Consider the following 21,223-nt stretch of genomic DNA (forward strand, 5'->3'; position numbering starts at 1 on the left):
AGTTGAAGCGGTTTCTACAGATGCTGCAGACGCAGTGCTGTGAGTTTATTTCTCAAGATGTATAGACCAGCCTACAGTCAGAATCCTGCAGACGTCATCCACCTCTCTACTCACATTTGTAACGGCACCTTTTATGTGGGCAGCCCCTGTCTCTGTGTAAGAAGACACTGCTGCACATACACAACACTAATGCACAAACCTATCTCCCATTCTTCATGACGTCAGCAGATTCACAAAGAAATAGATATCTTGTGCATTTTTGAATTATTTTTACTGAGTATTTATTTAACTTTCCAGTACTTTTACTCCATATAGTCCAGAAGGAAAATACTGCATCTTTCATTCCACTACATTGACTTTAGCTGCTGTTATTTCAGAAAGTCAGGTTTCAGTCAATACAAGTCTTCCTGTAGTTCAGGGGTATATGCTCACGAGAAGGCTTTAGTTGTGAAACACGTACAGAAAGTGTGTTTAATCAACAGGAACAAAACACTTTATTCAAAACTATATTGGCTGCGCTCTGCAGTTGCTCAACCCTCTCCTCAATAGGACAACAGTGATGGAGAAGAAGGGGCTTGAAGAGAGTGATTCCTATTTGTGTCCTGTGTTTCTTAAAAGCCCAGATTAAAAAAAGAAGCCTATAAGCTTTTTTTACTCTGTTTCCAGTACAGCAAGCATGTGAATCAACAGACCCCGGGTGCTGCTCAAGCACCGCCCCTTTGGCCTCTGACTATAGTAGTGCCCTTTAGGTGAGACATTTTGTAAAAAAAAAAAAAATTCATTTGAATGTATATAGATTTTTAATATGGCCAACGATGGCATCAATTCTCAATTAGAAATGACCTCATGTGAAAAACATGTGAATCATTACACAGCCCTTAATGTGTGTATGGGTATACCTAAATACATGTGTAATTAAAAGATACTGCATGTAACTTCATTTCTATAAATAATTGTAAGGGGGGGGGATGCCCTTTTTTCCCCCTCTCAAAATGTCTGTGCACGGCCCTGAGCTACAGTGCGTTTACCTGGCCGGTGGTTCCAGCTGCTTGTTTGGTGTCAGTCTTCTCATCCACCTCTCTGCAGGGATAAGGCTAATGGCTAAGTGTCCCCTGGGTCCTGGTACCAATTTCCACAAAGCAATTCAGAGCAAATAGGCATCAAACCTTTGATTAGAACGACTCAAAGATCACCAGGTAGGATTTTTGTTTTCATAAACCACACGATTAGCTCTGTGATTGGACACTATAGAACTATGTACACACGTATATTATACATGACGTTTAATATGTTATTATTAAGGTTCACGTGTTAATGTTTCAGGTTTTTAAGCATGAAAACTTCCCTGCAGGACTAAATCTATCTGCTGCTTAAATATGCATTAATGTTAATTAATGTGGATTGTCCTTTTTAAATAAATAAACATAACCATAGTAGACAAGAGATTAAAAAGTGTGTGTGTGTGTGTGTGTGTGTGTGTGTGTGCGTGTGTTTCCCTTTATCCGCCTCTGTGAGTCATGCAGCCTCTGATTGGTCTGTTCAGATGAAAGGGGCGGGTCCAGAGGAGGGGATTCCCGCAGCTCTAACAAATATTACTTTTCTCTGTCTCCTGTCACTCATTCAGCTCGGACTTCTCTGCCAGACTGTCACTGAGAGTGAGTGAGTGTGTCCATCATGAATGGTGAGTGGCAAAACCTTGATTTAGTTCATATTAATAACACTAATACTACTCATGGTGCTGTGTGAGATGTCAGGACATAATTGAATAAGGAGCAATAATCATGTGTGTGATGTTCACTGCTGACTCCAGTGTAACTGAGTTTATACTCATATGTGAAGCCTTTGTGTAGAAGAACAGTGTTTGATTTCTTAACGTAAACCTTGTGTGACACTAAGTCTGATGAACAACACAGTCTAACTTCCTCATTTCTGCAATGACTGACAGTGTCAGTGGAGTCAGTGTCAGTAATTACAGTACAGCTTCAGCAGGATTAAATGGGTTAATAAGCACTACAGACCGTGAGTGTGTGACTGAAATATGCTTGTATTCTGCTACACCGTCACTACTATTCCCTGTGGTTTTGCATGTATTTATATATAAATATATTTGTCTGATTTGTTTTCCTCCTCAGTTCTTATGCCCTCCATGCTAGGGGACGACCCACACCTGAGTAAGGACATTTTCATTTTAATGCCTCTTGTGTCAAAATTAGGATTTTAGCTGCCCATCTGCACAAGTCAAAACTTGACTGTCCCTGAAAACAGTCACAGAATGTGTTGCAGGGATATTTCACTTCCCCAATTTGTTTAGTTTTTTAGTTTTTTAGACCTGTATGCGTGTCTGTGTGTCATCTTTCAGTTCTGTGTTTGCTAATGTGGCGGCAAAATGAGGAAGGCAGGACAGGCAGGATATTGGCCGTGCCACTTAGTTTTTCTTTTGCCTAACCTACATTTCTTAATTATGTCAGAAATGTAACTGGACTTGTTTCATCCTAACCTACTTAACATCTGCGTATGAGTGCCGCACTCTTGTTGTGCCTGACGCATCTTCAGAACCGTATTTTAGTGTTGCTGAGTTGTTGGAAACGCCCAAAACAGACACACTTTCTGGATCAGTTTTAGTTCCTCTCTTGCGCAGACATCATGTGGGGCATCAAGATTTATGTTAAAGGGACACAGTACTGATGAACTAAATTCATTAGACATTATATATAATGTTGTTTCAGTATATCTGTGAGATGCATAACTCTCAATATAGACTTTGAGTTGACTAATGTTGTATCTAAAACCTCTCACCTCTCGACCAAAGTTTTCATGATTTCATGTCATTGAATCAATGCTTATTATTACTGAGCCAGACCATTTTAAATTGAACTGTTAAATATGAGATGCAGAACAAACAACAAACTCACCAGTTATGAATACACAGATACAGGTAATTACACAGGATTTTAGGCACCATCGCCAGTTTGTGCCTAAAAAGAAAAGAGGAAGTGAAAGCTGGCGAGAAAGAGCTTTAATCAGTGTCTGTTTCCTGAAAATACCAACGCTAAAACAGCTCTTGTTTGTTCAGTCTGACTTCCTAAAGACTGGTCATAAGACAACGTCCTCACCTTTTTCACAGCCGACATTTTATCGTCATAGTCAGAGAAGCACAGGTCCCACCAATAATATTCATGATGGTTTCCAGTAAGACAGTGAGACAGTTTATACAACACCAGGAGCATGGGACTGTCATTAAATGAACTCAATCGGTGTGGCAGCCATATTTGTTCATGTTTTGTTGACCTGAATCTAATCATTTGAAATCACTAAATCCTCTGAATAGTATTTGGTGAAAGTAGATTTGATAGTAAACTTACTTTCCTTACACAACCATCCTTCCCTCCATCTATATATCCATCCATCCATTCATACATACATCTATCCATCCATCTATTCCTCCCTCCATCCATCTATTCCTCTATCACTCCCTCCATCCATCCATCCATCCATTCATCCATCCATCCATCCATCCATCCATCCATCCATCCATCCATCCATCCATCCATCATCTCTTTCCCCTCCTCTTCACTGACTCTTTTCTTCATCTGTGCTGTGCAGTGGCTGAGCCGGCGGTCCAGATCTTCGAGCAGCCCCGGCAGCGGGGGATGCGCTTCAGGTACAAGTGTGAGGGTCGCTCAGCCGGCAGCATCCCCGGAGAGAATTGCTCCGACAACAACAGGACCTACCCCAGCCTGCAGGTAAGCCTGCTCAACCCTTCCTCAGTTGCAAAGATTCACATGCTAAGATATATATATATATATATATATATATGCAAAGTCTTTAAAGAACATAATTTTTGGCTTTTCTTTTCACATCTTCGTGTCTTTCTATACAAGAGCATTACATTGGTATCAGTATAATAACTGTAACAGCAACCGCCTCCTCTCTATCTACAGATCCTGAATTACTCTGGGAAAGGTAAGGTGCGCGTTTACTTGGTGACGAAGAACGAGCCGTATCGGCCGCATCCACACGACCTGGTTGGGAAGGACTGCAAAGACGGATTCTACGAGGCCGAGTTTGGTCCCGACCGCAGAGTGATTGTGTGAGTTCTCCTCCCACAGTCGTCTCCATCCAACAGCCCCCCTGTCATGCACAGTGTTCACTCACTTCACTGTCACTGTCGTCATCCCTCACTCTCCGTCTTAAGTAGCATGCTGTGATTGGAATACGTCTACACACTCTCTCTCTGTCTCACACACACACAGACACACACACACACACACACTAACACACACACTCACCGCAACATAATTATTTGCTCTCTGTCAGCAGTATTTTGTGTTTCGCTTGACTGTTCCGGAAGACACCCAGTGTAAATAAGTGAGCTCTCAGATACAGAAGAAGAAACTCATTCAGCAAATATTCGCATTCAGGCCCACACACACACACACACAGGAAGCATATTTGTTAAACCATGTCTGTGATGAGGATAGCAATATGGGAATTCCCCAAGTGACATCACCCAGAGAGAAAACCGTGTGTGTGTGTGTGTGTGTATGTGTGTGTTTGCATTTGTGTGTGTGTTAGTGTGTGTGTGTGAATGAGTCAGTAACTTTTAGGGTGTGTATAATTTGCACATCCCTCATGTTTTGCTGCATTAAATTCATTATTTATTTAGGATTCCAGCCCTTATATGTGCAAACAGTGAATTATACTAGAGTTCACACAGTCACTAGTATAAAATAAACACAACAAGATTGTTGACATTAAAAGCATCATTGCTTTGATTTGAATACACAGCTTTGTACACAACAGCAACACTTTTTTAGATTGCACATCATTCACACATGGGGCCAGCATGTGTTTTATTTACATATAATAAGGCTGTTACGGTGGTGTCACTTTCTCATGGCAGGACTGTGTTGTTATTATTGACAGTTTCCAGAATCTGGGCATCCAGTGTGTGAGGAGGAGGGAAGTGAAGGAGGCGATCGTACAGAGGATCACCAGAGGGATTAACCCCTACAGCGGTGAGTCCTTCAACTTCCTAGATTCTATCTTGTCATCTTGACATCAGCGCGCCGTCACATAGAGCCGGACTGATGCTGGATCTATTTAGTCCTGATAACAGATCACATAACAGAACAAATCTGATCATGTTATATTGGCTCATATTTATTCTCACAAAAAACAAAAAACTCAAAAAAGAGTGATGACATGTTTGTTCTGACACTGCATATATCACACTTGATGACATGAAATGATTAAATCTATATGAACTCTCCCACTTGATGCATGCTAGCGAATAGTGTGTGTGTGTGTGCGTGTGTGTGTGGGGGGTCTAGGTGGGGACCTAGATCTGTTTACACAGTCACAATATGAGAACGGAAAGCAAGTCCCAAGAATATAAATCATAACATTTCAAGTGCTAGGTTAGGTTAAGTTAGCCTTAGGTTAGGTTAGGTTAGGGTTAGGGTTAGGGTTGGTTAGATTTAGGTGAAGTTAGGGTTAGGTTAGGTTAAGTTAGGGGTTAGGCATGTAGTAACTAGTCTCCAGGAAGTCAATGTAAGTCAATGTAATGTCCTCTGAAGTCATTGAGACAGGGTGTGTGTGATGCGTACGTGCGTGCGTGTGTGATTCCAAATGATCAACTGTTTCTGAAAAGTGAGCTCTCTTTAGTGAGTTCTAAAAACAATATTAAACTACATAGTTTATGAATCATCTTTTACTAATGCAATTAACGTATTACTAAACTATGAATGAAAGTTTTCAAAAACAAAATAATGTTTTGAAAATGAAGAAAAAACTTTTTTAACTTTTGCATTTCTGCCACACCACTGTGTATGATGATACCAGTGTGTCTCTGATCAGCTAATATCAGCTGATAATATGCTATTCAGACTGCACAGAACAATGAGTGTTATTGTATTGAGTTGACAAGTCTGACTCCTGCTGCTGCTGCTGCTGCTGCTGCTGCTCTCATCACTGCTGTTTATTACTTTAACTGCTGCTGCGGCTGTTGTTACTGTCAAACAGGTTCAAAACAATTCAACAGAATTTATTTCTCGTGCCCGCTGACCCAGTTCTCAGGCAGCAGAGAAGAGTTTTCCTCACGCTGAGTCAAAAAATGAGCTCTGGCGCTATCTTCAGCGGGGCCATTTCCTCTTGTGTGCTGCGCGCTGTGCTCGTCCCCCGGTGCAGGCAGACGGCCGCTCTCGTGTACAAACAGGCGTTGAGCTGACTTCCCCATTCTTGGTCACAGTTGCTCAATTCAGCACAGTGCAGGAGGCCACGTGAGAGCTGGGAATGCAGGATTCATTAACAGGGGGGGTTCCCCAGCCCTCAGAGATGATGATAAAAGTAGGGTATGGTGCCTCGCAGGTCTGAGGAGAGAATGGGAGGCCTACAACCAGTTTTTATTCACACATGCAAGCTTCACTTTCTCTCTCTCTCTCTCTCTCAAACATAGATCCTATAGTTATTACTGATATCAAATATTTAGTTTGTTTTAAGGTTGGATTAGGAGGATTTGCGAGTGGTGACTGAAATTGCTTCAAGTGGCTCTAACTGGCCTCAGTGACCTGGAAACCATATGTTATATATTTAACATGGTCATTTGCTCTTACGTTATGATTTATTTCCTCCAACAAGGAAGCTATGTTTTTGTCTGCGTTTGTTTGTCTGTCTGTCTGTTAGTTAGCAGGATTACACAACAACTAGAGGACGTATTACCACAACACTTGGTGTGAGGATGCGGTATATGGGTCTGGTGTGGATCCAGATTATTTCTTTCTTTAACATTATGAGACACCAACCTTTTGATTTCTCAGAGTATAATTCATGGATCTTGGTAAAAAAAACAACAGACAGGGTTACTGTCTGTGCTTGATGAAGCATCTGTACCTGATATTTGGGGAAATCTTATAAGGCCAAGCACTGTACACATATAGAATATAAGACCTAAACTGACCTAAAAAAAGAAAAATGAAGCTGTGATACAGATGGTTCTGTGTGATATGAAACTCCGAACCCATAGCTGACATTTATAGACTTCTGCTCTATCGACTGAGCTTCACCATGTTAATCTCTATTCTCTTACCTGCATTAGAGCAAAGAGCAAATTTAGGTTTTCGAAATTCTGCGAAGTCGAAGTTGAGAAACAGCAGCGTGTCATGTCGTTACTGCGACCAGTGAGGATATTTTTACTGTGTGATTCCTGTGGTCGAGGGTCATGCAATTAGACACGTCTTACAAAGCCAGCTGTTTGGATTCGTGGCTGAAAAGAGACAGAAAAAAGTTTCACAAAAGTCTGATTTACATTTATCCAAAATACCACTGGGTAGATTTATATCGCTGTTTCAAATCTGCCCTTTTTTATTCCTTAAAAGAGCAGTTTTAGAGTGACAGACTTTGAGTGGTTCACTGTCACAAAGATTTGATGGATTCTGATAAAAGGAAAAAAAAAACATGCGAAGTATGGACCATTATTCACCATAGGGAGGTTGGATGTGAGCACATAACCAGAGCTTTGACTAATTCATTGGACAAACATGATCGAGATCTTTGTTGGTGTTTTGTCACGTCCATCAGTAGCAGCCGTATAATTGTTGTTTTAAAAGATGTCTGATAGACGCGTGCTGCAGTGGAATGTGGTTTCAGATGAAGCGATTTTATGAACAACTAATCATACAAAAGTGCCAGATTCAGAGTCTTTGGTGCTGTGACGATGGATATAAAACTGATTTGTGACATTTGATCATTGTGTATCTAGTGCAGGTCGTCTTATTGGTCAGGTTGCAGGTCGACGTGACTCCACCACAGACGCAGAGCAACACGATTATTGCTGCAGACGGTTTAATGGGCAGCTGGTTGTTTTGACTTTTTCAAACTCTCCCTTCTCTTCAGCTCAGTTCTGCTGCGGAACTCAGCTGCTTCCTGTGCTGTGCTCAGGTGGCTGTGTGAGTGCAGAAGGGTACACCCACCTCACCCCCACACTTTCACACACCCACGCACACAAACCTTTCCTCGTGCATGTAGTATGTTGTTCGAGCTCCATCGGTGCAGCTCCCTGTAGAATATCAGAGACCTCTTAACCTTACAAAGGGGTTGAGGTCACTGTTTATTCGTCGAGAGCTCACATCACCTACTCTGGAGGCGACACAGAGCTGAATAGTGTGTGTGACATAGAAAATGATGTTGTGGTAATGCACCTGGTAAAAGTTTGCTGGGCTCACATGAGGAACAGTTCTTAAACAATTAAAGTGATCAGTGTGTTTATACAGTGCATTATGTTGAATCACTAATGCTTTATAAATCACTGAGTAAAAGACAGATGCAAAAAATAATTTTATAATCCAGTGATTTAAGCTTCAAATCCATATTCAGATATTCCTGGCTGCTGATATCTGTGCACTAGTTTTAGTTGTATTTCACCGTTTTTGTCGCTGAACATTATTTCACAAGCTGTAAATCTCGCCGAGCTCGTAGTTTTGCCACTTGATGTAAGAACAATAGTGATAAAACCCTCACAGCCACACCTATCAATTTAAATCACTATAAAATATGTCAGCAGCAGATTTCTGGCCTTTCTCATGTTTTTCCAAAATGATTTAACACCACAGGCTTCTGAACTATTTCAGAATATGATTCCACAAGCCTCAAATTCTTTGTGATTCTAATTTGAGGCCGTACAAAACATATTATTGTCATTTAGAAGTCGGTGGTCACTTCAAAGTCAGTGCTGGATGCTGGTTGGTCGGCGCTGTTGAATATTAATGAGCACTGTTTTAGAGAGGGGTTATTTTTGCCACTTATTCTTCCTCTTTTGGTCTTTACTGGATGGGATGGATTCCTGTGCTGGACATGGTTTATCTACTTGCCTTTTACTCTTTTATTTGCGCAATGTTTGTATCCACACCATCCTCCATGTCGTTTGTGCCTTAAAGCAATTTCACTTTGAAGCAGATTTCAGAGGGAATCTGACCTGCCACAGTATGTTCTACTACACTCTGTAGCTATATGTGATGTAACTTTTATATTTGATTCAGTTATTGTTGGCCTCAGCCTCAGAATAAAACTGAAGCTTTGTGAAATAGTGAGTCATGCAGTGGAGACAGTGTTTGTGGTGGAGCAAAGCACCTGCTCCCCTTCTTTCTCACTCTCAGTCTACCCCCACATTCATGCTAACCACTCACCTCGCACTCTCCCCCGGCCCCCGGCCCCCCACCGTCACCGTCACCGTCCCCGTCACCGCCACAGCCACTGCACTGACGTAGCCTCATGCAGCCTCATGCAGCCTCATGCAGCCTCATGCAGCCTCATGCAGCCTCGATGCCCAGTGACACCGAGCCCCAGGTTCTTTCCACCATGCACATTCCCTCACCACTATAGTTTTACCTGCTGCCCACTTTCCAGCACCTGTCCCTCGTCTGCCTCGTTCGACAGCACGGCTCCACAAACACATACCACACATTAGGACGAGCAACTTGGTTCCATCACTTTTGGTTGCGCTCTCATACGTGGGCTCGTCTTCATTTCTCCCTCCTTCAGTTTCTCCACTGTGTGTGTGTGTGTTTTTGTGGGTCTGTGCCTCCTACAGACGATAAACCTGGTGACCAAACAGAAATGTGAAATAGAGCAGAGCTGCATGCAGCTCAAAGACTTGATGTTGTTGTTGTCATTAATTGACACTAAAACTCTTCATAAACTGGACATACACACCCAATACAAAGCATATAGTATGTTAAGAAAAACTCCCTCAAACTGATTCGAAGAAAGGAAGCACGTGTTATGACCTGTTAAGAGAAGTCACAATTCTAAGCAGCCAGAAGCGCTTGATATTAAAGTAGCTGAATCAGCGATCTGATGACGAGTGGATGAAGAGCTGAGGTAGATATACTGCTGGCATGACGGGAGGCAGGTGTACAGACAGACAGCCAATCAGGTCGCTGGAAGAGAGGGAGCAGCACCATGGCTACACACACACTCAGAGACAGAGACAGACTGAGGAGGTGGAAACACCAGGAGAAAACAGGGAAACGAAAGGGAAAGAGTCAGGAAACAAGCTACATGTACTCATTTGGCTTTAAAGGAATCGTCATAAGCAGCTTGAAACGATGACTGAATCTAGGTGTTTACATGACATTGAAAGTTTATTATTTTTTATTTATTGTTTTTGAAAGGGACCATGTACAGTGAAAAACATAAATGTCACCATTAGGTGCACTGTACCAGATTATAGCCTGAAGCTTGTTCACATCTGGAGCCCCTTCACAGGTGAGAATAACACAAGACACACAGTGTAGTACAAGCAGAAAAGCACATCATAAGAGCAGAGCTCGGGGTCAGTGAGAACATTGCCGAGCAGCTTTCAACAGAGTTGATTTTAAAAACTCTGATAGAGATCCAGCTCCTCACATCGTTTTGTTTTCTTATATTGTAATTATATTGTTTTATTGTAATGAAGTAACACATCAAATATAATGGTTTAAAACCCTCGTAAATATTAAGCCGCTAGTCCACTGTCTGTAGCTTCATATTTAACAGACTGTGTAATGTTATAAAAGTTATAAAATAACCAGAGCCACACTGACATGTTTTGGCTGAATCTGATATTTAATATCAGAGCTTGTGAGCTTGGATTGAAACATTTCTCACTAAAACGCTCATGGAGACGTGAGGAGAAGCCTAAAATGACCAGTGAGTCGTTTCTAGTTGTGTTTGTTTTTTGCTTTTTTTCACTTCTGACCAAGCAAAATCCAAACAGACTTGTAACTGCACTTGTGACCTGTGACCTCACTTGGAACTGAGCCCTGAGAGGAGTGATGGCTGCTGCCAGCAGAGCATGCAGAGACAGAGCGGGAGAAATACCAAGCTACAGTACAGCTGTCTGCACTGAACTCTCCACTGGCACTCTCACAAAAGATGAGGAGTTCCCCTACATGTTGTCTGCAACCACACTGCAGCTTTTTGTTGTATATTGTAGTGTTTCTGTCGGGAGTACACATGTGTTATTAACCAAAGTCCGGTATCTGCTGAGAAACACATTGTGACAGCCTGAAAAAATACACCAACAAAGTCAAAGACGTGAAATTTGACTTGACACTGGCTCATGTCTCACCACTTTCACTCACGTCAGGAGCCCCATGGTCACTCATGCAGGAGACGCATCTGTTGCCTCTGTGCTGTGCACACGCTCACACTTCTTTCCACCCTGTGGTATCATCGCTGAGCGTCACCGTAGCAGCAGATTGTAGGTGGGGATGGCCTCAACATGAGCACGACAGATAGAAATTAAAAGATGGAGGAAGAGAAAGTAGGCAGATGTGAAAGCTTTGGTGTGTGTCGATGTGTGGGCGTCTCTCAGTAAAAGCTCTCCCTGCAAGGTGTGTGTTGTCTCTGAGGGTGGGACGTGTGACGCTCTCATGTCTGTGTGTGTGTGTGTGTGTGTGTGTGTGTGTGTGTGTGTGTGTGTGTGTGTGTGTGTGTGTGTGCAGATGAAAATGTAGGCCGAGGACACTTGAAAAAGCTTTCTGTGACGTGCTGAGCTTGATTCAAGGTTGAGGTTATGGCAACATCCTACAGATGTGACAGAAGCATAAGAGAATTGATGAGAATTTTTATCTTGACACGCAAGAGACATTGAAGAGAGCCAATATTAATCACCATAAACAGATTTTGCAACAGATTTTTAAAATTTGACTTTTTTTCCATTTACTTTTGGTCTTAATGACACATACTTACTGACACATTTAAAACTGTTTATGGAGGTCAAGGCGATGAAAAATTATACTTTCAACAGGACAGTCTCATAATTAATGTCCCAGTCACATTGAAATGACATTTGCTCCATCTGTCCCAAATTTTTGTTGCACTGTCCAATTGTCGTTTCCCAAAGCTCTGAGCACCACAAACAATTCATTCCATTTACTTTCATAGTATTTAAGTGGCTGCAGACTTAAGTAATATACTACTCCTGACCCTCAGATATACAGGTGGAATGTACGGGTACCTGCACTTTGGTGTATTCGTCTACCCCACCACAATCCAGAGGAAAATGTTAAACGTTTAATGCCACCACATTTATTTGATGGCTGTAGTTACGGGCTACTATTTGCTAATTTATATTATTAGAAAAAAATATGCTGAAATATCAACCATATATAAAATTATTCAAATTTGCTTTGCGACGCAGTTTGATCCTTTTGCTCCTCTGCTGCTTGTTTTTCTGTCAGTAAATATGACTTGAGTCAGCATCAGTGTGTTTTTATTCTCATATTGACGTTCATGTCTGTGTGTGTGACCTCAGTGCCACGTGAGCAGCTGCTGCAGACCGAGGAGTACGACCTGAACGTGGTTCGCCTTTGCATCCAGGTTTTCCTGCAGGATGAGAATGGGCAATACACCCCATCGCTCAACCCCATCGTCACCAACCCCATCTACGACAACAGTGAGTTGGTTGAGCTCTCTCTGCGTTAACTGCGTTCATGCTGACATCATGTTAGGGTAATTACAAGTGATGAAATTGCCATACACGAGAAAACAGGCTGCCTGAGGTTAGATGTGTCCGCGTTATGGTTCAGTTGATAGTCATGATGATGATGTGACATTAAGGTAAGTGCTAATATTAAAGCCATCCCATGCACTTACCTAGATTTTTATCAGTGTCCTATTAACTGAAATGCAGTGACAATAATAGTTATTATGCAATAACTAAGGAGTCATACAAGGAGCAGTATTGCCATGTTCATAGACTCAGTGTATGTTTGTCCAGTAGATATCCTCTCAACACTGTTTCAAGTGTTGCACTCAGTTATCTACTTATGTGTTCCTCACACACATTGAGAAAGGGGAAGTTCTTTATACGCACTAACCCTCAAACTACACTGTTGCCATGGAGCACTTCCTCTTCTGACAACACGCATGTGACATGTGACTCAACCTGGCGAGGCTTCAACTGTAAACTAACTGTGCTTTCTTTTTCTAAACTGAGGCAGATCCTCACACTGATCATTTAAGCTGCTCACACCTGCACATCAGTAGATTTAGCAAAGGCAGATCCTGACATTATCATCCTATGAAAAAATGTATTATTTGTATTATGTGCCTGCCTGTTTGGAATGGCCTATGTTAATGCCCTGTAGCAACTACATCATTATTTGTTGTCATGAGTGAGTCCTCCTAAAACATATCTATACTGTCACTTTTTTATTGTTTGTGTGTTAGAATTTGTTTGCAGAGCTTTTTATAAGCAGTCTATGGTGCAGAGTGAATTTAGAAAATCTTGTGTTCATCCTACCTGGTTTATATGCAATGAAGATTTTGTTGTCAAGGTTTTAAATAAAACAAAACTTAATATCCTTCATTACTGTTCACATGTGTGGCTTATATATAAGATTAATGTATTTAAATAGCGCATTTCTAGTCTTGATGACCACTCAAAGCGCTTATGGGTTATATGTGGTAATAACTTTTTCCTGCATCATCAGGGGCCCCAAATACAGCAGAGCTGAGGATCTGTCGGGTCAACAGGAACAGTGGCACTGTCAAAGGAGGAGATGAGATCTTCTTACTGTGTGACAAAGTACAGAAAGGTACAACTATCAGTATTGTGTATAATCCATCAGAATTTTTATTGTTGACACACTTTACAGTATTTTTCTTATAGCTTGCATCTATTTTCTCTTCATTCATCTCCATCCAATCAATTTACCCATAAATTAATTTTGCTTTTCATAGCTGAAGCACCCAACTCTTTGCATGTTTATTCAGTTTCCCATTCCTGTCATCCCATCATCCCCTTTACCTCCAGATGACATTGAGGTGCGATTCTACTCAGCTGACGGCTGGGAGGCTAAAGGCTCCTTCTCCCAGGCTGACGTTCATCGCCAGGTAGCCATCGTCTTCAAGAGTCCTTCCTACTATAACACCTCCATTACAGAGTCGGTCACTGTGCACATGCAGTTGCGAAGACCTTCTGATCAGGAAGTCAGCGAGAGTATGGAGTTCAGATATTTGCCTGATGACAAAGGTGAGCAATAAATGCCTTCTTTCAAACTATCACCGTTCTTCTGTGTCTGATGGTGGTAGCCAGCCAATCAGACCCAGTTCTCAGTTATTTTCATTTGATTTATGTGAACGTTTCCTGTTTGCTATAGACCCTTACGGCTACAATGAGAAAAAGCGCAGAAGAGAGCACTTGATGAAGATATCAGGATTGTCAGGTAAAAGACATTTCACATGAATGAGCATTTCCTTTGTATGTCAACACACATGAATTTATTGTAACAGAGGTTTCTCCCCATCCTTCAGGTGGTAATTTTTCTGGTCTGGCTTTGAACAGGCCAAAGGCAGTGTCACAGACTACCATGAGTCATATGCGTAAAGGTAACTGCTTTAATTTGATTTCCCTCAAATAGGAATCAACATTTTAAACCAGGTTTGGATAATACTGCCCTGTGATTACACTAAATGTAACTATCTGTTTTCCAGACCCAAACATGTACCTAAGGACACACCCCATATCTACGATACAGCAGCAACCTGCTATGTTCACCCAACCTTACCAACCAGGGCCCCAGAATGTGATGATGACACCACAGGCGCGTAATCTACAAATGAGCCAATCATGGGCAAACCCCAGCGCAGGACTCTCAATGGAAACAGTCACCATAAACCCATCTGTTGCCATAAACAATCTGCCACGTCATACTACTATCAGGCAACAGCAGCCAAACCATGGATCTAGTTACTCCCACAGAATGGGGCACAACAGCTGTGAGAATAACGCCCTACCCCAGCTCTCCATAAGGGACTTGCAGTGCTTGGATACAGCCCCCCAGTCCTCTGTAATGAGCCAGTCAGAGTCCCAGCCACTCTTCCACATGCAGCACCAAAGGGATGAGCAAGCATCTGAGAGCCAGGCCCAGAATCATCTAGGCAACCAAAACCAGGGTCTCCAGACTGTGTGGCCCACTTTCAATACCCTCAATGCAGTCCAGAGCCCATTTAACGGGTCAGTACCTGGAGGTGGAGGGGGGTCCCAAGGGCTTGGCTCTTTCCCCTTCCTTGACGGAATGCAAGGGGATGATTTGCTGAAGGGCATAGTGGGAGGAAGTTCTCAGACTGGCTTCCAGCTGAAGCAGGAGCCTCAGATGAACGTGGGACAAGACACCCATGCCTCGCTCATGCAATCCCAAGGAAATACTTACACCAACTTGCTTCCTCGTCCTATGAGCAATGGCACGAATATGGATCAAGTGATACACGATGGTAGTGGCAATAGCCAGGCTTTCAAAAATCTGCAGAATCCTTACCCAAACAACAGCATGGCCCCAGATAATCACTTTTCAACATTGGCTGACTGGATCGAAGCAACCCGGCAAAGCGAGTAGAGGCAGTGACATATGTCGTATATATTATCTTGTTTTACCTTATTAATCCAGAAATTTTGCTCTCTCCCACTTTGGCATGGTAAGGCTCAGTGGGGACTTGGGTTATTTCATCTGTGGGCATGAGACCAAAATTATTGGCAGGCATTTGGATTCATAACCAACCATTGTTTTGTTGTTTCTTGGTGGCACAACCGATTACTGTCTATATTCCTTTTTGGAATTGGTCTTTGCTTCCAATTATAAATCAGTAATGATACATTTCTTCCTAAATCTATCAACCAAAATTTGGTGTTTTGGCAAGTTTAAGGCCATATAGCTCCAGAAACTTCCATCATTTTATATCAAGGAGACTTTATTTCAAGGTCATTCCATGATCGGTGTAAAGTGTGGTTGTGATATTGTTCTACCCCAACCCTCTTGGTGTGCAACATTCACTCCCCCTAATTCACTTATTGGTTTGGCATCCAGCTGGTGGTTTTCTCCAAATGACTCAATAAAACCGAGCTCACATTTCTTCACTTGGTTTCTGCAAGGCTAACGCCGGGTTTACACCGGACGGAGAAGCGCCATGCCGCACCGCGCCATTGTCAAGCGCGCGGCCGCCTGGCTGTTCACACCGGACGCGCATTTCTCCGCACCGGTCAGCCCACGATTCTGCTTTCTCCGCTTGTTGTTGTATGTAACCCGTTGAATGTCGGGGTTCGGGGGTAAATGATGGTCTTCATAGCCCCCCCACCACCCCTCTCTTTCTCTCTCTGTCTGTCTGCTTGTGTGCTTGTAGTGGATGGGCAGATGGGGAAATTTAATTATGTGATTGGGAAAATTGGGAAAATTAAAACTCCAGGACAACAGAAGGGGAATACAAAGTATGGGATGCATATTTGATCATTTATATCATATAAAATATGTCATTTATATATCGTTTAAAATCATTTTTCAGTCTGTTTCCTGGCGCGATACGCTCGCGGCAAGCGGAAAAAATAGACTCGACGCCGAAACCATCGGTGCAGGACGCGAGGCGCCCTTGGCGCTGCGCGGCGTATCGCAGCCTATGTGAACGGCACAATTGAGTAACAGGGGGGCGGAAAGGAGGCGCCTGGCTTTCCTTGGCGCGGCGCTTCCGCGTCCTGTGTGAACCCGGCGTAAGGCTGTAAAAATGATAATGATCTCATCAAATGATACGCTGATGGTTTCCAAGCAAGTTAGATTTTTAAAGAGGTGAATGTGCTTCTCTCTTTCTTTCTTTCTTTGTCTCTCTCAGGTGAAGTTGGATTCACTGTCAACATACTGTATAGAAATTAATGTTTTCTTTGGTGTTTGATGCTAAAGAAAAGTGAATGTTAGAGATTTTGAAAATACAGCATACAAATGGCTTATCATCATGGGTTTACTTGTTAATGCTTTTTAAGAGATTTATACATATTATATGTGTCAGTTAAGGTGTGCAACTGTTTCATTGATTTCTTTAACAGAGCTGTTAAATGCTCTCTGTATATACATGTTAGCCATAGTTGAGGGTGAATGCAGAAACTATGCTGAAACACTCAAGAAGTGGCAAGGTACTGAAATTTCCATTGAGGAAGTGGGAGGAAGCACATTCAGTGGTGCCTTTCCTTGTAATGACTATGTCATACCAGTGATCACATGTATTATCCAGAGTTCTCAGAGCATTTCTACCAGATGTTTTATAGATAAACATGTAATTTTTTTGTTATTGTTGTAAATGTTCAACTGATGCTCTTAGGGACTGTTACACAGAGTTCTTTGTGACTAGACACATGGCTGATGTTGGAGGAGAACCTGGTGGAAGCCTGCAGAGCAACTTTGTTACAATCAGCCCAGCTCAGCCTACATGCTTTCTGACTTATATATCTTCCAGAAGCTTTTGGATATTATTTTGTTGACAGCTTTGTAAGTTTAGCTTTTTTTGTTGTTGTTTTTTTGTACTGAATCTTTTCTTAATAAATAAAAACTTTGTCCACATCTTTTATCATTTTATGTCTTGTTTGTATTTTTAAAAAAGGTATAAAAAATATATATATTTATGTAAGTAATGATGCACAACAAGGTGTCCAAACAAAATAAATCATGGAGAAGGTCAATCTGTGGCACATCAGAGTGCAATATCCCAAACATTACAAGACCACAAAATACATTTATTATTTGTTCATATGATATAATATAATCAATTACTATCAATTTTGTAGGATTGTGTCAAATTATGATACCAAAATGTCATGGCCAACATAAATAAACATAAATACTTTGAGCGAAACTTGTTGCTTTCATGTCCAGACACAAATCTCAGAGTACTTGTGTGCATTCATCTTTATAAATAATTATTTATCTATTATCTATTTTAAATCACTTTTAAGACATTTTCCATTTTCTGGCCGAATCAACCAGTTGAAATGTGAGTGAAAATATCTGACCATTAAATCTCACAAAGAAAGTTTAATAAAAATGTACTGATATTTTCACAAGTATGCTTTTCTGCTAACTCCCCCAGTATGGGATAAGAGGATTGATACCATTAGCATAGTGTAGCTCAGGTTAGCATAAAGACTGAAAGCAGAAACCCCACATAAAATTGCAAAAGGCCAAATCTGACGGCTGTTGTCAGGCTCTCGCACATTTGAAGCATAGTTGCAAGACGATGCTGTACCTTCTTCCCTCACTGCCTCTGTGGGACATGGCAGAACACGATAGTAGGAAATGTAGTTTATGGCGGGAAGCAACCGCACTGCAAGAAAGAAAAAGGAAATAAAAGTGGTTCTTACAGCAAAGTAATCAAGTGTAGCTAGTGATCAATTTACAATAAAGTAGCCTTAAACCTTGTTTGCTTCTTTTTCTACAAAACAGCAAAACCAAAATGCTGATGTCTTCCAAGCCATGTACGCTGTCCGTATGCCGACGCCTCTTTCTTGGACGTTTTGATACAGAATAACACATATGATCAAGGCAGCAAGGCGAAACAGCTAGCAAGGCTCATGTCTGAAGATAACAAAATTTGACTTTCTGTACAGATTAAACATTAAACAAAAATAACGTTAGTTAACTGACCTTAAGACGTGGTGGGGGATAATTTTGTGGGGGCACTATTAAAATATTTGTTCAAGCTAATTTGTTCTGTTAATCCTAAGTGACTGTTTATACGCCCACTTGTGGTCAAGGAGAACTATTTCAGTTTGTAAGATTTTAGAAAAATTTGGTTTCTGATGGCTCGAACATACAGTACACTGAAATGTGCATCTGAGAAACAACTTCATTTAAAACTCTTAATATCAGGTTTTTGTACAGAATACAGCCCAAATTTGTCACCAGTTGCACAACCAAGAAAAAGTGACTATTACTACTATTATTGATACTGTCGATCAGTGTCAGCTGCATAAGTTAACGTCTGTTATTAACAAGTCTCATCTTTTATACATTTTTACTATTCAACTTGTAAATGCATGCACAACACCATTATATATGAACTGACTCTTTTTCTATATTATACAAAGCCTGGTTAGGTTTAATAAAAACAGACCTGTTTGCATAGTAACACTGTGTAGTGATAAATAACAAAACTGTTTCTCAGGTTTATTTCTCACATTGTTTCATAGATAAGTGTTTTTTCCATATGATCTCTTGGCCTATCAGCTTTCTGAAGATGTCCCTTCTAGTTCCTCCTATTTCATGTCACTTGAAATCTATTGACTCATCTTCTCTATTGCAGCAAATTTCCTCATGTTTTCAGACACAATCTGTCTTGTACCTTATGTCTGACCTACAGTACATGGGTAAGATAAAATCTGGGATGTCGTAGTCGCCATGTCATCTCCTGTTGTTCGGGTGCAATGAATTTTTGGTTATGTACGTGATTTTACATGAAATAACGCATAATTCTGACACATGCGAAACTCACCATTACCTCAAGGTTTCAATAATGTGGTGGTAAGAATGAGGGTAACGTCCACTAAATATCTGTTTAAAATCGTCCGTCCCGGTAGTGGAACATGATGTTAATGACGCCGTTTCGAGATTTTGAATGTCAGGGCTTGTGGACACTTGGATGACACCACACGAGCAGTATGGAGGCATTTTCTGTTTTTTTTCTGTTGTGTTTATGTTTTTTACGTCTGAAGAAGGACTCACAAGTTACTTCAATTGTATTGAGCTGCAACTCTGTTTACCCTTGAGACTCCAGACTGTTTTGTGGACTCAAACACTTCACCCCTCCATCAGCACAGTGGTGAGTAGATAATGAGTGAATGTTCCTTTTTTGGGGAACTATCCCTTTAATGTCAGAACTTTTGTAGATGTGTGTGTGGAGTATAACTGAAGAAACATGACACTGATGTGTAATGCTGTGAAGTTCCATACTTACTCACCGTTGCATTACAATTACGCCATGATTGATGATTAGGGGACAAATTGACAATCTTAATTCTAATCTCGTTTCTTGAAAAACTCTACGTTCGCTCTCGCCGAGGTAATTTACAGGCAGTGCGTCCTGAGGAGCCACTACCAAGGAACCCAGGATGTGCTACAGTGGCGGTGCTGGTTTTCTCTTGTATCAGGAGACTGAGGTAAAGTGCTGCATGTAGCTTCCTTCCTGTCTTGTTGTCAGGAACCACAACGAACGCTGATTTAACCTCAATGCACAGGATACTGTCAATAATCCGTTGGCAGGTTTTGGTTCACCGGACCAAACTCTCTCACATTTAGTACGTTCAATTTCATCTACACTCATACTTGTCATTTTGATTCAGTCATGCTCCTGTAATCAAACTTAAATGACCCTTGCCCTAAATAGCAGTAATGTCAACATTTCCAATTTATATTTACACTAATAAGCCTTTGTATTCTGCAAGGTTTCAGGAGACCTCCACAACAGTCAAAGGTCAAGAGTGTGGCTTATTGACTCTCCTTTTAGCTCTGTTTTGGTCTGCCAGGTTCTAGTTGCAAAATTCTCCAGTACATTGGACAGCTTGCAACTACTTTTGTTTTACAACCGTTTGCTGCGCTTGGAAACAGGATTGGTTGAAGTGGAAAGTCTGAAACAAAACAGGGAAGTTGTAGCTGTTAAACCAAAACAATGAGCTGAAAGATGCTAAAACCCTGAGTAGAGCAGACATGCATTAAGGTTTTGATCTGTAAAAGAATCGAACAGCTTGCAAACAAAATCACAGGTCAGTGGAATGGATGTCTGATGAAATGATGGTGATGCACCTAATGTGTTTGTTCCTGTCATGTTTATTTCAACATTGACCTGTTCACAGATCATTGATATTTTGACATCTTGCTTAATCTGGCATATTTTCTTCTCCGTTGTTGGTCAGTCAATATAGACGGGCCACGGGCTGACATTGACATGTATATGAACTTTTCTTTCTCTCTTCTCACATCTTGTTGTATGTTCTATGTTTTTTCAAATAACTTTTTTGGGCTAATCTAATCTCTGCCTGGTCATTTCCATGTTTATTTCTAAGACAGCATTTTGAAGATGTTAATGCTGGGCTGAGTGTTTGGGTGCGAGTCCTTAACCCAGCACTTACTGGTTCAGAGTCAATAAATACATATGTTGAGAAAGGTTGAACTAGCACTGGGCTGTTTAATGAAACAAGGTATTACAGCATCAAATCCAGTATGTTGGTAAATGATAAGTGAACCAAATGTCTCCTCTAACTGGCAGAACAATGAAGTAATTCTTTAACAGTCAGGACATTTAAATTCCGCAAGGAGCTGTGCCTGACAGAAAGCTCTTACTGTAAAACATTTCACTGGTGGGTTGGTGCACATGCATGTAATGTGGTGTGTCTGTGTTTGACATCATGTTAGCTCCTGTGCTCACACAC

General features: G+C 41.3%; 1 protein-coding gene across 1 annotated transcript; it reads left to right on the top strand.

Moving 5' to 3' along the window:
• Positions 1-1,575: 1,575 nt before the first annotated feature.
• rel (v-rel avian reticuloendotheliosis viral oncogene homolog) lies at positions 1,576-15,598 on the top strand. Its single transcript, XM_034608316.1, has 11 exons — positions 1,576-1,681; positions 2,133-2,171; positions 3,604-3,743; positions 3,942-4,090; positions 4,927-5,018; positions 12,296-12,436; positions 13,476-13,580; positions 13,799-14,017; positions 14,145-14,210; positions 14,299-14,373; positions 14,479-15,598. Exons 1-11 carry the CDS (start codon positions 1,675-1,677, stop codon positions 15,378-15,380), a joined length of 1,935 nt encoding a protein of 644 aa, XP_034464207.1. The 5' UTR covers positions 1,576-1,674; the 3' UTR covers positions 15,381-15,598.
• Positions 15,599-21,223: the final 5,625 nt, after the last annotated feature.

Source organism: Hippoglossus hippoglossus, chromosome 15 (genome assembly GCF_009819705.1).
Source record: "Hippoglossus hippoglossus isolate fHipHip1 chromosome 15, fHipHip1.pri, whole genome shotgun sequence".
Taxonomy (NCBI): domain Eukaryota; kingdom Metazoa; phylum Chordata; class Actinopteri; order Pleuronectiformes; family Pleuronectidae; genus Hippoglossus; species Hippoglossus hippoglossus.